The sequence below is a fragment of the Camponotus vicinus genome, unplaced genomic scaffold, assembly GCF_025532165.1.
Source record: "Camponotus vicinus isolate PSW18456_S1 unplaced genomic scaffold, iyCamVici1.0 SCAF_6, whole genome shotgun sequence".
NCBI classification, from domain to species: domain Eukaryota; kingdom Metazoa; phylum Arthropoda; class Insecta; order Hymenoptera; family Formicidae; genus Camponotus; species Camponotus vicinus.
In genome coordinates this window covers 11,929,557-11,947,151 of record NW_028141978.1, presented here as the reverse complement: position 1 = coordinate 11,947,151, position 17,595 = coordinate 11,929,557, and the positions used below count along the sequence as shown (strand labels likewise).

Sequence of the window (17,595 nt, the reverse complement as noted above, 5' to 3'; positions counted from 1 at the left end):
AATCACTGCTATCAATAATAATATATTGATTTTATTTAAAAAAGTAGTTATAACAAGAATCATCATCTAATGTTCAACTATTGAAGCAATGTACAAATATTTGATCAGCTAATCACGGGTTAAATGCAGCAATATATCGATTCTGTAAACATTAAATATCACATTATGATTCAATAATTACACAGCTCAGTAAGCATCAATTCGGATCAGTGCCAAATACGCATCAAGATAAGAGAGAATTTCTACCAAAATTTATATCAAGCACTTGTGTTTCGCGAGGGTTATCTTCACGATCATGATAATTATTTTATGAATGAACTGTTATGAACGAGTACTTGATAAGCAGATTAGGAGACAGCTGTGGAAATACGATTGCTCGAATATTTGATAATCGCATATCCATATCGCCAAAAACCGTGTCCATTTAAAAATCATGTACGGATTGCGATGTCTATTATTTCTGTCTGGAAAATTCTATTTGACAAAGATTATTAGAACATGTCTGTTAACTGTGACACGATAAGATAAAATAAAACTAAAAAAAAAAATAAAAATAAATCACACATTAAAAATATATAGTTTTTAAAAATATATCTTAATCTTTGCAAGACAGAAAATGCTGAAAAATGCTGGAAAAGATCTCTTTTCTTTGCTAGCGACCGAAATATTTAGCCAAATTGGGACATTTTTGCCAATTTTAATCTTTAATCGCAGACGCGTCGCTTAAAGGACAGCTTGTGACAGCTGTGTCACATGTATAATTAATTGAATTTATCTGTAGCCATTTTCCCGCACGCTAATAAAATATTAATTTCTCCCCATTAGTCTTCCTTTCTTCGTCTTTTTTGAAATTAATCTCTCCAAATAATTAATTTATATAATTTTTCGCATCATACCCTATGTCGCGAGGGAATTCGCCATTTGTAATAAGTTTCTTCTTCAACATTAAATTGCTTGGTAAGTAAGTGAAGTTTCTAAAAGTTTAAGCTTCCTTTGAGATCAAGTCGACATTTAGAATTAATGGGAAAACAAAGTTTCCTTTATCCCTTTATATCTTTCCTCACTTCTTAATTCACAAAGGTCCCCTTATATAAAATATAAATCTTCAGGTCAATCAATATTTGAAAATGTTTGCCAAGTAAGAAATCGACTTCTAACTCACTAAGAAATCTCTCAGATTTCTTAAAATTAATAAAAAAATTTACATTTCTTCAATCTCCCTGGAATATTTTTCGATAAATCTAAAATATAATGAAAAGAGCTAATATAGAACGAGAAAATGATAAATATCGTCCGTGGGGACTATTGATATTCGCTCAACTCAACTTCGAGGATATCTCGAGGCGCGCGAATATTGATATCCCAATAACGTGCAGAGCTATTCCGTAAAGATCAATCTAATCGACGTCACTTGGGGCGGCAACGCTCGAGAAGAGATCGACTCTCTCGCTCTCTTTCTCTCTATCGGACGTTTCCTTTCGCGCTATCGCGAACTAGATCCCCGACAAACGTGGTTGACCGAGTGGCGAACGAACGCGTGCATAGAGCGTCGCGCTGGGTGCACGCGATTGACAACACGCGGCCGGTGTGTCGCGTACAGAAATAGATTCGACCGGTATATACAGAGTGTCCCCCGCGCAAGAGGCGCGCGCTTCGTGTTCTATTTCGTATAAATTGGTTGAACTTTCTTCAAACTACTTTGAAGCTATTTCCTCCAAAGTTTAGAAGCTATTCTCCCAAAATTACATCGTCAATTTCCATCAAGATATAAAAAACATTAAATATATCAAATTGAAGCGATGAAACTTTTTAATACGCGGAGTAAGATTGGAGTCGACTCTAAATATAGTAGCTCAACACATACAATTATATTTATCACCTTTACCTTCCTTTTTATTCTTATAATACTTTACCTTTATTCAACAATTTTTTTTAATATTTTGAATATACTTATCGTATATTATGCATAACACACATGTGTTACGAAGAACCACATGTTGAATGATTATTTTGCATAAAAATTATTTCAGGTTACATGTGAAATCCAGCGACTTTATCCTCCAGGGGGTCCGCTTATAGATCTCAGTTATAGATAATTACGTATGAATTATTTCTCTGTCGTCAATGGAAACTGATCCGCCAACTTGACATGTATCCATTGTGCGAACAATTCGCGAATTATATCGCGGCGTGACATCTTAATGGAATTACGGGATCCGTGCAAAACTTTCCGCCTTGCGCATAGATTCAAAATCGAGATCGAACAATAGATCAAATATCTTACAGTTATAAGATTTAAATTTAGATTTACATTAGATTCTGACTTGCTCGGAATTTTATTCGTCTAACATGAAAGTATTTGATATTACCCAGGTAGCACACGTTCGTTTTAAATATGTTTCTTAAACGTATCCAATATTTTTTAACCGTAAAGCATTAATAAGAAACGCTTCTAAGAGAAACGCTTTTAAAACCATAGTTAAGGAAACGTATTTTTCACGTTTCTAGACAAAATAAAAACTAATTTTTATTAATTTCAAAGTAATTTTAAATTATATATACATACATATACATGCATATACATATACATACATACATATAAATATATATATATATATATATATATATATATATATATATATATATACAGGGTGTCCCATTTTAATGTCCCACTCCAAATAACTTTCTTATTTTTAATTTTAGAAAAAGATGTTTCAGACAAAAGTTATATGGTTTCGAGGAGGCCATAAGATGGTACCATTGATTTGACCTTGAAGAGTTATTTGAAGCTCACATGAAGGTCACCTTCAATTTTTTAAATGGGACCTACTATTTGTCATTGCACATTCTTGTAGCTTATCTCGAGAGCTTTCCAAAACACTATAATTAAGTACCTTTTCGTTAAGTACTTTTTGAGTTATGAGGCTTGAAATAATTTCTTAATTTTACATAAACCGTAAAATATCTTGTAAAATATTCATTTTTCGATTATCTTACTTTAATACTTTTATATGCAAAATAATGAGAGGAATCAATTGGTGTAAAGAAAACACATAGTTATTTTGAAGAAAAAATATGTAATTTGCAATTAACAATTCCATCATTTTTCTTCAAAACAACTATGTGTTTTCTTTACACCAATTGATTCCTCTCATTATTTTGTACATAAAAGTATTAAGGTAAGATAATCGAAAAATGAATATTTTACAAGATATTTTACGGTTTATGTAAAATTAAGAAATTATTTCAAGCCTCATAACTCAAAAAGTACTTAACAAAAAGGTATTTAATTATAGTGTTTTGGAAAGCTCTCGAGATAAGCTACAAGAATATGCAATAACAAATAGTAGGTCCCATTTAAAAAATTGAAAGTGACCTTCATGTGAGCTTCAAATAACTCTTCAAGATCAAACCAATGGTACCATCTTATGGCCCCCTCGAAACCATACAACTTTTGTCTGAAACATCTTTTTCTAAAATTAAAAATAAGAAAGTTATTTGGGGTGGGACATTAAAATGGGACACCCTGTATATATAAAATGTAAATATAAATAAAATTTTTAATTTTATACGAAGTAGATAAATTAATATTACTGATTAAAACAGTCAATATTACTAATTTTTTCAGTGAAATATTATTGATGTACAGTGCTAATAACTTATAACTGCTGTATCAATGACTCTCTTTACTGTTTTTAGTGATAATAATAATAATTCAGTGATAACGAATAAAAGAAAAAACATATTTTAAACGTATTTTAAACATTTTTTTTATCAAAAAAAAAACGTATCTCTTAAAGTTCTTCAAGTGGACATTTTAACCAATCAGAAACGTTTTCAAGAGTCGATTACGAAACGTTTCAAAGAAACATTTGTGAAACGTTTTCGAAACGAATATGTGCTACCTGGGTATTGCGTGTTATATCATAAAAATGCAGTATATTATAAAAAAATATATATATGTATAATATATTTAATATTATAATATATTACATATTATATTTAATATATAATTATTATCATATTACATTTAATAAAAATAATGAATTCAAGTCGCCTTGTTTTATCAGAAGAATGATTAGATCGATATTTTATTAATTATTAATTTTTTCGATGTGTCTTTATAATCGATTTTTTACAACAATTGTGTCATAGGTAAGATAACAATTTTCCTCTATTATGAAAAGTCTCAATCTACCAGTCATTTCAGAGGACGAAGTATATAACTCGAGTTTATACTGTAATTAATTTATCAAGTTATTTGAGTCAGGAAGCGCTTTTCGTTCTACATAATTTGTCTTTCTTACATTGAATTTATTTTAGGTTTTCACACGTAATTGGATGACGCACTCATTTAGAGGATGTCGAAAAAATTTTTCCCGCGTTTACTCTCGACTATAAATTTTCTCATCAATTTATGCGATATCGAGGCGAATATATTCGAGAGTTGTGAGAGAATTCGTTGAAATTTCCGCTCATATTTTTGTAGAAAAATCGAACTGAAATTCATCAAAACGCATTCATAGATGAAAGAAAGAGAATATAGGATAATTCTCTCTCTCTCTTTATGATATTGCATTCGAAGGACATCGCAGAATATTTATCAAATTTTCCGTCATGAATTCTTCTAATGAATTTAATGTCCGTTCTCATTCAACGAAAATTTGATAACGTATATGTGTGTGCAATAAAAAAGCGAAACTCATCGAGAGATGCGCATGATTAGAGTGATGACTCCGATTACTTTCTCGCGTTTCGTCTTTTATCAGCTTTACCGGTATATGTATTATCGCGTGAGCACAATTTCAAAGTTACAGCCATCAATTCGTATTTTCGAGAATCACGACACATTATCATTAAACATTATTAATATCAAGAAATCATTGTACATCCCATTCACATAACGGTTTCAATTACTCCGTCTGATTGCACGTTATTTGAAAGAAACAGTTTCATAACGGGGTTTAATTTCTCGAAACATCCAATATATCCCATCGTTGCTTTTTATCCCATGAAGGATAAACACGTCTAGTAAATTATGATCGCGAAAAATGTGGGCGGTGATCTCGCCAGCGGATAAACGAAAGCGAGTAAAACGGAAGTGGATGAAAACGCGCGCAGCGAAATTCCATCGTGACGCGTAGAGCGGAATTTTGTGCTCTCTTTGCGACAAAATTACACTGAATATATCTAGCTATTGTCCCGATATAACTTTGATACGATGCGGTCTCCGTCGTAAACGGAAATAGTCGCATAAATTGTCGCTGCTGTCACGAAAAACGCAATTTTCTCATTGAGAAAAGAAGAAACAGACTTTATTAGAAACTCTTGCTCGTGAAAAGGCTAATCGTCGTTGATTGAAGAGTTGACGATCGACTCGAATAAGTCGCGAAACGTAATTGAATTTGCATGTCGCAACTAAAATTAATTCGAGTTGTTGCTTAATTTACGTGATAATAATATCATAGATAGTGTTTATCGTGTTTTCTAAAACTGAAGAAAACGCGAATATTTCGACTCTGATAAATATTTCACAAGCTGAGTTTCGTATCATATGAATGAGATGCTTACTGATCCTTAACAAGTAATGTAAACGTTGCATCATGTATATAAACCTATCAATATCGTACAAAGAGAAAGAGATAAAACATTTTATTTGATAAATATTTGAGTAACACAAATTTGATTCTCATTTTTTTTTAAATAGAAGTTTACAACCGGATGTATTCTGCGTATCTATTCGTTTGATTTATTTGTAATTTCTTGTATGCTTCAATCCATTTGTACTCTGTCCTTTATGGGATTATTCAGTGACACGCGAGAATTCACCGGAAATCATTCAATTTATACAATGTAAAATATACAAGTCAAAGATACATGTTGTCGGATACATTTATATTTATTACTTGGATACATTTTCCACTAGAATATTTTAATCGAACATAGATCTTCCTATCAATGTCGCCTCGTCGCCAATCGCGATTAATTGAACTGTTTACAACTTCAAAAGCGCAATTTGGGAGCGGCAAAGGACATCGATCAAAACATCGATAGGAATATCGAAGTGATTGGAGCACTTTTGCAATCAACGGGCGAACGCATCGTCGCTGAAAGATAGACTCATCGCAGTGCGGGATATATGTATAAGATATAGCTACTCACGCCAGCGATCCCCTCAGCCGCGCATCCTCCCGAAATGCTCTCTCCGGCGCCTCCACCTCCGCCTCTTCCTCCGCCGTCGCCTCTGGTCGAACAGCAAGCCGGTGGCCGCGACGCACCACCCGAAATCCTTCGCGAAAAATCCGTCGCGCGGAATTTCGCTCGTCAAGTCACGAAGAGCGAGGTGGCGCGGGCTCGCGCATCTCGCCGGGACGGCGTTTCTTCTCTCTGCCTTGACGTTTGCTCGTGGACGACGCACGTCGCGAGCAGATCGGGCACTCTCGCTAATCACGAGGTATTACCGGTTCGAGGCGGGAGAGGATATCTCGGAGCATAACGAGTTTTCGGCTCGCCCCGCCGGGAGGATAGGGATGAAGGACGGGAGAGAGGAGGAGAGAAAGATACGTTTGTTGCGTGGTGTGTGTGTGTGTGTGTCGAGAGAGCGGCGAGGAGTGAGAACGCGGCGCGAGAAACGAGAGAGAAGAACTGATAATTCGATACTGTTTGACCGGGCGAAAATGGTTACGGTTCGCGTGTCATGTCCGCGTCGCGGGGAGAGAGACATGGAAAGAATGTGTAAGGAAGAAGGGTGAACGCGCACGAGAAGAAACCTCCCTAAGGACACGAATGCGCTGCTCGAGCGACAGCATCCGACTGAATTGACCGATACGCTGAAGTTGACGCGGAGCGCGTGGAACGCGGGACTTGCTAGTGGCGCCGCGCAGCGGCCGTTTCCGTAACTATGAAACGTCACATGTGTCAATAACTTGTCGCTGTATTTACGAAACATTATGTCCAATTTTTTTGTTTTCGACGACTCGTAATTCACTACGAAATTTGCGACAAAATTCTATTTGCAACTTTATATAGTGTAATGTGGAAAATATTTAAAGAGATTTACATAAAATCATAACTGTCTTCATTTTTGTTTTGAATTTTGTCACTTATTTTTCTTCAATTATAGATTAAAAAGTTCTAAAGTTAAAGTTGGTGAGACTATCAATGTTAAGAAATTACAGATTATACGATATAATTGTACGGAATATAAAAGTCAAGAAATTAAAAAATTTCGAAATATTGTCGATCGCGCATTTACCAGTCATCGGATGAGAAGGTAACTTATTTTACCGATAATATATAATGACGATTACTCGTTTATCGACACTTGCAGTATTATAATGTTTAATTACATACGTATAATAATGTTTAATTACATACGTATAATAATGTTTAATTACATTGTAAAAGATAAGAGAGAAATTTTTGAGAGAAAAGAAATCGCTACACATAAATAATAGAAAGCAAGCTGGGCTAAAGCAAAAATCAAAGGCAAATTCCGATAGGTACATCCGTAATCAATATAAGACTATAGAACTGTACTCATGCATGTCACGCTTATATAGGTTATTCGTTCGTTTCAGGCGCACCGTCCGCGTCGAAAAACGAAACGAATTGAACGGGCAGACCTCGAAGGAAGAAGAAAGAAGGAGAAAACGAACAGAGTGTAAAAGGTACAAGTGAACCACGTGACACACACACACAGTGTATCGCTCTGCATCCACACCAGGCGCGCCTGGCACGAGCCGCAATACGGCTCCGTCGACGTCTCGCCGACCTCTCGCTTTCGGCTGGCCGTTAGTAGGCCACGATCGTCGCTGGCCGGCGCAATGAACGTCGTCGTCGTGCTCGTAGGCCGGCAGCGCGACATCCGCGTCCTCGAGACGGCCCGCGGCTCCGAGCCGCGACTCCCGTTGCCGTCTCACGAGCAGCGTCGAGATTGAGCTGACACGAGCGTTACATCGTGCAACGAATGCACGAGCACGAGGTGAGAGAAAGAGAGATAAGACAGAGAGACAGAGAGATAAGAATTCCGTCTGCATTCGCGATAAACAGCGAGAAAGGGAGTGTGATGAATCTCCCCCTCCCGTTCGCGAAATCGAGTAATGTCAATGTTTATCGCCGCGTAATCGCTGTCAAACGGAACGAGAAGCGGAATCCGCGCGTCCGCCGACGATGCAGCCTCGAGCGCGCGTGCTTTGTCTCTTCCTTTTTTTTTCCTCTCATCACGAACGGACGAATCATCCCCCGCTTCCTTCGCGCTTACGCTCGTCAGAGCAGTGCTGTACGATTCCGCGAGCCGGTCTCGCGCGGGATACTCCCGTCTCCCATCGCGTTTTTAGAGGCGGTAAACGCGATCGGGCGGCTGTTGACAGAAGAAAACAAGTAGAAAGAACTCGTCTATCGCGAGAGATCCGCGCCAGCGGGATCGATTTTTCGACGAAGTCAAGGAGACGACGACGCTGCGCGCGTGTAACACGAGGCGTTTAAAGAATTCGCGACGACACAAAGCGCGCGTCGTCCTTGTAAATACGTCGACGGAAACTTTGATGCGGGAGAACGCGCCTGATAATCGCCCGCGGCTGCGTTGGGATGCGAGATTTATTGTGCGTTATTATGCCGCGAGATGAGATAGCGTGCGCCTTGGATGAACGTGGAGGTTTCGCGATTGACGAAGCATGGCGAGGTTTCATTTAGCAGGGAATATTTCGCACAAGGTGAGACGAATCGCGTTTCTGTTACGTGTAATTAATTGCAATCGATCGTTTCGTCGCGCTCGTGTCTTATCGTATCCCTCGCTGCCCCGCTATCGCCAAAGAAAAACCTCCTGCTCTTTTTATCGTTTCGTGATTTTATTTAATCAAATTTATTCGTCGTTTCTTATTATCCGCGATTACGTGATTATCAACGGAATTTTAATGAGAACGAAGATTAAAATTATCGATATTAAAGCGTAATGTTTTAATTGTAGAGCGTAATTGCTTGTATCATACTTTAGTTACACTGCTTCTGGGATAATGTATTTTTTAAGATTTTTTAAACATTACACGATCTTCGAATAAAAATGAAATAATGAAACGATATGTTTTCTGCTGTTATACAAAATAAAATTGCAATAACTACATAAAAATGTATTCATTCATATTAAAAAAAATACAAAAGAAGCAGATTGCAATATTTCAAAAATGCATTAAATATGAATGTTAATAATATAGCTTTTCTTTCGACTAAATGCTCTTATAGTTTCAATTGTACTCTGGCATAATTTGATTTTCAATCTGTATAAACAATCTTTATCTTGTTCAAGTTCCTGCACTTTATAGGAATAAGGATGTCGAAGCGGCTGAGTTTTTACGGTCTGGTAGCCCTGGCGTCCATCTGCATCTTCTTCCTAGCATTTAATCAGCGCTACAGCAGCTACCTCGAGCATCGACTGCAGCCGGTGATATCGGTCAGTAAAAATTCGGAGGTGGGGATTGCTCTAAATTGAGTCACGCCAAACACGCTCTTTCTGACGGTAAAGTCTAACTTTTGCACCTCTAACTCTTTTTTTACCAATCTCTTACACATTAACGATACTTGGCAAATCGAAAGCTCTGCCTAAAAAATCGACGCACATTCTCCCCGTCTCTCATTCCTTTTCTTTTTTACGCACTGTTTCAGGACAATCGTTTACAAAATGTTATCAGAAACTACTATCAGTGGATAATATTTTGTGCTGTGAGATATTGACAGGAAAAAAAATAGAAAAATTTAAAATTAGTAATAGTAACTTGTTAGAATTTTCCAAAGGCTGTATCATTACTTGATCTTTTCTTTGAGATATTTAATTCTGCGATAATGTAAATTTTTTCTTGAGAAGTCTGATTACAGTGTCTGAGAAACAGGTGTAACATGATTATTTATCATGATCAGCATGCTTGCGCGTAGACTCTCACTTTTATAGCAATTCACACACTCTTAACTTATATAATAGTATAATAGTATCTCATACGGTATATACATATATATGTATGTATATGTGTGTGTGTGTATATATATATATATATATATATATATATATTCGGGTATCCCTATGATATACTTGCACTTGCATTCTTTAAGGACATTATAATACACTACTTAGATTAAGAAAGAGGGAGAAAAAAAGACCGTTACCCTAAGTCACATTAGTGATACATTCACGCTCACAACGCACAATCGAAACGCTAAAACGTCGATGCTTTCTTCTTCGATATAGGATGTTGAGATAAGGCCAAGGACCACGAAAATTCAAGAACCGGTAACGGTAAGCCAGGTATGCACGTGTGTATCGACTTGAGTAATGCAAACTCATCCTCATTTTTTGTTAGAACTTGTTTCTTGTTAAGATGCTAATTATTGTTTGACTATCTTATCTTAATGTAATATTGGCATAAATCAAGTAAGAAAAGACGTAATTAACTTTAGGAACATCTATTTTTTTTCTATTTTCTTTTTTTTTATTGTATTGTATATGTTGTATTGTATTACTTTTGATAATTAATGAAATAATATATGTAGAAATCACATATGTATATAGATTTATAGTGTATATAGATATATGTATGTAAATTTTTACGAGCAACTAAAACTTATTAATTATTTATCTTTAACAAAATATAAATTGTTATTAACAGCCAATGATTAATTATCTCTTACTAATTTAATTTTGTTATTAACTGCTAATAATATAACAGAAACAGTTATATACATAAAACAGAATATAGATAACATGAAGTAGAACGAACTCGACTATATCGATTAGATTAAAAGCAATTTAGTGAAATGTATTATTTATTATATTTATTAACATTAACGCATTCTCCATTCTTTAATAATGCTTACAACTAAATTTTCGCTTTGCTTATTTAAGAAATGTGAAGTTATACAAATAAGTACTCTACTATATAATAATTAAACAAATTCTGTTTTATATTAATTAAACAAATTAACAAATCTATGAGATTTAAAGCTTTATTTTCATTAAATTAAAGGAAGATAATTAAAATGTGTCTGTGTAGAAATCTGCTTTTATCCGATTTGAGTCTCAAAAATTCTAAACTTCTATTTATTTATTTATAATATGTTGCATATATCTTCTCCCATTATATATTGAACTATGTTCTAACACTGCATTTATTTGCATCAATATCGCTAATGATAACGCTCGCTATAATAATTGTTTTTAGTAATAATTTCAATCTATCTTTTAGGCGTATATTACGGGATACACGGAAAATGCTACAATTACCGAAATTCAGGAGGTGGTTGATCAACAAAGAAAGATGATTAAAAGGGAAATGGAAAATTATGAATATCCAAACGGAAAATATGGGGTAAATGTGAGGTAAGTTTTATACGCGTGACAGATTATCGTTTTAGAAATCGCTTTGAAAATGTATCTAAAAAAATCAGTGCATTCTCTATTTATCGTAGCAAACTTGAAGATCTGGTGATGGAGAAAGATGGCAGACCTGTGAGAAGCATAATTCTGACGAGTTGGCGAAGTGGCAGCACATTTCTCGGCGACGTGGTGAATGCGCATCCGGCTAATTTTTATCATTACGAACCGTTATTGGATTATGGAATTGTGCAAATCAGAGAACCGCCGCTCGCCGATGAATCCTTGACGAGAATTATCTCTCTGCTGAATTGCGAATACAAAGAGCTCGGTAATTTTATATCCCTTGAGTTTGCAATCGTATCGTTTAATGATCAGTCATGTACAATCGTAATTATTACAGACCGATATCTAAATTATGGGAAAACTCATCCTTGGGTTTTTAATCACAATACGCACTTGTGGCGGCAGTGCCAGGCGCACAAACGTATCTGTTGGGATCCACGTTTTGTCGCCAAGTTTTGTCGGCTCTTTCCATTCCAATCAATGAAACTCGTGCGATTGAGATTGCGTGCAGCAGAGAAGCTTTTGGCTGAAGAAGAGTAAGAATATGATAAGTTTTAAAACATCTAAAATGTTAGATTTGTTTGAAAGGTTTAGATTTCGCTCGAATATATTATAGCACTTCAAAATATTCTAAAATATAAGAAACATGTATTTATATTACAGTTTAGGTGTGCGATTAGTGCTACTTATCCGCGATCCGAGAGGCATTCTGCAATCTAGAAAGCATAGGGAATGGTGTCCCGCTAAACCCGATTGTTCCGATCCAGCTCTGGTTTGTGCCGATATGGTGTCGGATTTTAATGCGGCGGTAGAGCTCTCGAAAAAGTACCCACGTTCTTTCAGGTACAATATCGCATTACTTTTCCAAGTTATATATGTTCAATATTTATAAAAATAATTTCAAAATTTGCTTTCACGCGCAAAACGATTTTCAATTGACTTGAATCAATGTTAATAAATATGATACTCTCAATAAGTTGCGAAAGAAGAATTTCTAAATATTTAATTTTCACATGTGATAGAGTGGTACGCTACGAGGACCTTTCCGTAGATCCCTACAGACATGTGAAAGAACTTTACAATTTTTACGGTTTAAACTTTCACACGAACGTGAAGAAATTTTTGGATACGCACACAAAAAACGATGTGGGCGGCGTATCCAGCACCTTCCGGAATTCTAAAGTTGCGCCATTTCATTGGCGAGCCGATCTAGACTTCGAGGAGGTATACGAGATACAAAGGGTTTGCGCAACCGCCATGCGATTGTGGGGATACGTGATGGCCTTAAATTCTACTCACCAAAAAGACTTTGATCCTATCACAAATTATCGGCTGCAGTTGTGACAGCTGACAGACGACATGCTCAATGTAGATATGATGTACAGTGTATTGGTATAACGAATGGCAATGGTCAGGTAAGAGAATGCCGTAGTTCATATAAGTATTCAGCGAAAGGTGCTAATGATGTCACTCAGGAAGATAGTAACAAGGAGAATGAATGTCGATTTCGAGAGAATAGTTTGTTCGAGTCCTAAATCTCATGAAACCAATAAAGCTGTTTCTGTAAAAGGACCGATGAAATTGAGGTACGCGTTTGTAGTTCTGAAATTATGAACAAAGATTAAAGTAAGTGTTTTTTAAGAGCCTGAAATGTGTGACAAAAATATATAATATCTAATCATATCGACGCGAACGTTGCAGATGTATTCAAAATGTTTCTAAATATACTGCAAATCTTTCGAGAGAGTATTTTATGTCTAATATATATAAATTACTTTAATGTTAACTACTTGATATAATTCTAATAATTGATCTTATTAGTTTGAAAAGATAAATAATAATCGAACTTATAAGTTATATATATAAAACTTGATTTTTAATTTTATTTTTCAATTTTATTGAAATCACACATAGTAATACTCAATCGAATTTTGAAGAGTATAATGCAGGAAACTTAAAGAATATTTATCTAATAATAGAATGTGTTGATTGCGGGAAGATCTTAATCATTTAATGAATACATTATGAACGGAAGTTAAATCTCAATTGTAATCAAGTCTTACAACATTAGGAATCATCGGCAACGTTGCGCGAATCTATATATGCATGACTAACTGAAGTAAAAATGTTATCGAGACGACATTTAATGTGATTCACTAAAGAAAAGAGAAATACGATCGCGCGCAATATCAATTAATTCGTTTACGTCAACGAGATATTCGACGTTATCCTTTGCTCATGTGGCGATCGCCGATAAAGCTGACTATGCGGTGTATGTCAAGGACGAGAGTTTCCATTCCACCGGCCTTCAAGATCGGCGACAAATTATTAAAAATGTACAGACGCGATCAACTCGCCTGCGAGCGCGTGATTTTTATAATGTATGATACAGATTCGTATAACACTGCACACTTTATAGATAAAAGATAGAAATCTTGCGAACAGTTTCTTGGCGATTTAGTATAAGAATACTTTTTTGAATCTTTACACACTAGTTATTGATTATCTCAGACAACCCAGACGGGTACACTTTAGTTAGGTATATACATATATATGTATTATAGTGCAATTACGTTACAAAAATATATACATAGTATTTCTCGCGTCCTTGTGTTATGCACCGAGCGCTAGATTATAATCTGCTCTCTGTGTGATCAAGTTTTACCATGCATTCACTTAAAGTAGAATTAGTTTATAAGTATTTTACGTTATTAGTAATTGTTATCGTTTAATCAAATTCGGATATTGAGAAACTAAAAATAAAATACTAAACTTATCTTTCTAATTTTATGAAAGGACGATCTGAATTTCTACATCCGGATTTTATTTATTATTTTTATTGTTGTCTTGCAACATGAAACGAAGTAAACAAACATTTCTCTTACGTATGGATGAGATCTTGTAATAACGTTTCCAGGATCGCTAATATAAACTTGTAATAACATCTTCGTGCGATCATGTGCGTCATTATGTTCTCATGGAATGGATATCTAGTCCAAAAGGAATGCATATTACTTCGCATTTTGTACTTTAGATGTAATATGAAGGTTCCAATAAAAAGATCTTATTTCTATGGAATATATTTTGCTATTTATTACTTGTCCATAATCCATATTATTTATTGTGCATACTGTACATACATTATTTCTTCTATTTCTTGTTTCCTATGTCCATCTAAAAAATAGAACAAAGCTTGTTGAGTAATGACACGCATGAATTGCAATTTAAATAGTTTATCTACTATGTTTCAGCAAAACATCTAGTTATCACTATACATCATAGCGTATATTATGGAAAACATCATTACAAAAAATAACAAATATTCAAAATATTTGTCACTAATGACTTTATATGTACAGAAATACTTTATATTTACATCTACATCTTGTATATAATTATATTAATCATAAATATTAATAAAAAAATTTTAATTTGTATAATTTTAAATTTCAAAATATGTCACTAGAATTGTTAATTATTACCTTTATATTAGAAAGATTTCATTTGAATATTAGAGTAGCATTTGTTGAGTAGTATCTGTAACAAAGATAATCTTTTTTAAATCACATATTTATATATATAAAAATTTTGATTATTTAATAGCAAAATCAGCGAGGGCAAGTTTTAATCAGAAATAAATCAGAATAGCGTATAACTTTATACATCATATTCTATGCTTTAAATTAGTCTAAATATTCATCCCCAGAGTTGAATTAGTATTTTAACATGATTACCTTCAAATAATGCCAATGTGGATTATGTATGTATGTGTTGTTATTGGTCATGAAACTGAAATATAAAATACTTATTGTATATTGCATTCTCATAAAGCATTATATTTGTATTTGTATTACATTATAATCAATTATCAGATTAAAAATTTAGCAGCAAGGACATTTCAGACATATGCTTGTCAAACTTGTAATCATCATATCAGAAAGGAAAATATATTATATATATATTTTATAAATAAGAAAAAAATTAAAATAAGAAAAAAGTAATTCTAAACTTACTTTTCATAAGAAACTTCAATGTATAATGCACTTGTTGCAATCGCGCAGCATATAAATAAAAAAAAAATTCTTGCCATTGTTTCTCATATATATATATATATATATATTTCTTGTACTCTGAAAAAAATTTAATTATTAATATTCAAAATTACTATATTGTCGAAATCAATAATATTTATCATTATATCAGGAAATCTTTATCACCACGTTTATGTAAGACAGGGATAACTAAAAATATTCATCACATTTTAATTACTTAAAAAATAAAGCAAACAAAATATAATATTATCTTCTTAATTAATATAGTTTTATTAAGAAACTTTAGCAACTTACATAATTCATTTTATAATTAAAAGTCGCAATCATCCATCTTTCAAATGAACATCTGTAACAAATGATATGTTTACTATACATTATTAGCAGTAATTAATATGTAAATAATCCGTTATGTAACTTGATATTATATTTATATATTCTTATTGAACTCATTAATTTTTCAGAAACAACATTTACATCATATGCATTCAGATTGACTGGAGGCGGTTGTTCACGTTGTACTCATCATATGTATTGCAAATAGAAAATTGACAAATAATGCTTATGAAACAATTGACTTTAAAGTGTGATATATGTATATATATATATATATATATATATATATATATATATATATATATATATATATATATATATATATAACATAAACTTTAACTTACATGAATCGCTGATTTTAAGAAGAATCTCGTTACGATAAATCTTGCCATTTATATACATATTATACAAATTCTCTTTTTTAATCTCCATCTATAAAGGAAATATGTACATATTAAGATGTTATTCAATAACAGATTTATAAAAAAAGAAAAAGAAGAAAAATTTCAGAGGACTGAATCAATCATAGTTCTCAGACTGGGGCAGTAAAGTCACATCATATAATTAATATGTATATATTTTTTATATGTTAAAAATAAAATATAAGCAAAATATATAATTTTATGTTCACAAGTGAAAAAATTACCACGTGCTTTTCCTTTACATTAGGAATCTTATTTCTTAATAAACAAATTCATCTATCCGGCAATATAAAAAATTGTTTTAATGTATGAATATAACGTTCTTTTCTGCACTTGTAGTATCATATTAAATGATTGAATAGAAATATTCGATAAATGAGTAACTTTATGAAGCAGTATTTGATATAACTGTAAGGCCGATATTACATTTGTCGTACGACAAATTTTTTAAGCACATTGATTGGCTGCGGGATAATAATTTTTTGAATCTTTAGAAACTTTCTATCCCGCAGCCAATCAATATGCTTAAAAAATTTGTCGTACGACAAATGTAATATTAGCCTAAAAGTGCTAATCAGCAAGCGATCGAAATAATTTGAACGCAATTCAACTGAAATTAACAGAAAATGAAAAGGTGCATAAAATATACTCGCAAGATATCAAGATCTCAATTATATTTCCTCGATGAGAAACAAAATAGTACTCACTAAAATTGTGATTGCGATAAGAGCGAGCTACTTATAGCGGGTGCTCTTCGACGCTCGAAGCGATAGCGAGGAGGCTCTATAAATCCAGCACTAAAAGGGAAACGAGAACTAAATCTCAAGACGGAGCATGCGGCGATGTGTCGCCGTGAGGGTGGCATAATCAGAAACACGTAAAGATATAATCAAGAGACGATCATACGAACGAGACAATGTGTCATCATTATCGGAACGAAATAAACGTGATCAAGCTTCGCGTCAAAATATAATCGGAAAATACAATCGAAAATATTATACTCAAGAAGAATCGTGCGCAAGAAGCTTGTTTCAAGATGTTTAAGCGACGAATGCACGCGGATGATGATGGATTTCAAAAACGTGTATCTCGATTTCGAGCTTACCTTCTTGGAGCTACTTGGAGTACAACCTGCCTCTCGAGAGATTCAATTGCAAATGAACGAGAAGAGCGACGCGCGACGCGTGCTCGAGAGAAATTTCCGCGCATGCGCGAGACATTATGGCGGATTCGCATGAAATCATTTTCCTTCCGATTGCGTTCGTAAATTTACTCGAATTTATTGGAGTAACGTTTGACCAATCAGAATAAAGAAATCCTTGCTTCTTCCGTTGATTGGTCAATCGAACATTACCTTATCCGA

The 17,595-nt window shown here is 34.0% G+C and overlaps 2 protein-coding genes, 1 long non-coding RNA gene and 1 other non-coding gene across 18 annotated transcripts in view; 1 reads left to right on the top strand and 3 right to left on the bottom strand.

Moving 5' to 3' along the window:
- The window catches only part of LOC145972692 (beta-1,4-glucuronyltransferase 1), a 37,038-nt gene extending 30,217 nt beyond the window's left edge, over positions 1-6,821 (bottom strand). Inside the window, exon 1 of the mRNA XM_083101471.1 lies at positions 6,163-6,821. The gene's annotated coding sequence lies outside the window, so the exon portion shown is untranslated. The remainder of the gene's footprint in view (positions 1-6,162) is intronic.
- A 316-nt stretch (positions 6,822-7,137) lies between these two features.
- Positions 7,138-14,503, top strand: LOC145972693 (carbohydrate sulfotransferase 4). 9 transcript variants are annotated; one of them, XM_083101477.1, is made up of 10 exons: positions 7,138-7,273; positions 7,408-7,502; positions 7,581-7,984; positions 9,305-9,448; positions 10,238-10,294; positions 11,232-11,365; positions 11,455-11,690; positions 11,763-11,961; positions 12,089-12,268; positions 12,448-14,503. In XM_083101477.1, exons 3-10 carry the CDS (start codon positions 7,970-7,972, stop codon positions 12,767-12,769), a joined length of 1,287 nt encoding a protein of 428 aa, XP_082957603.1. In that variant the 5' UTR covers positions 7,138-7,273; positions 7,408-7,502; positions 7,581-7,969; the 3' UTR covers positions 12,770-14,503. The 9 variants fall into 9 exon arrangements, with proteins under 9 accessions (XP_082957603.1, XP_082957607.1, XP_082957606.1 ...); XM_083101481.1 differs by having other exon boundaries at positions 7,139-7,273; positions 9,328-9,448; XM_083101480.1 differs by having other exon boundaries at positions 7,140-7,273; positions 9,321-9,448.
- On the bottom strand, positions 10,829-17,523 carry LOC145972695 (uncharacterized). Of its 7 annotated transcripts, XR_014439258.1 has the most exons (10): positions 17,338-17,497; positions 16,940-17,029; positions 16,155-16,242; positions 15,772-15,823; positions 15,439-15,555; positions 15,160-15,214; positions 14,908-14,962; positions 14,524-14,599; positions 12,725-14,415; positions 10,930-11,951 (listed from the first exon to the last, which is right to left on the bottom strand). It is a non-coding gene; the product is annotated as an uncharacterized LOC145972695 (long non-coding RNA). The 7 variants fall into 7 exon arrangements; XR_014439253.1 differs by having other exon boundaries at positions 10,830-11,951; positions 12,725-14,599; positions 17,338-17,449; XR_014439257.1 differs by having other exon boundaries at positions 10,976-11,951; positions 14,311-14,599; positions 17,338-17,449.
- LOC145973957 (small nucleolar RNA SNORD31) lies at positions 16,311-16,378 on the bottom strand. The gene has a single exon (XR_014439594.1). It is a non-coding gene; the product is annotated as a small nucleolar RNA SNORD31 (small nucleolar RNA).
- Positions 17,524-17,595: the final 72 nt, after the last annotated feature.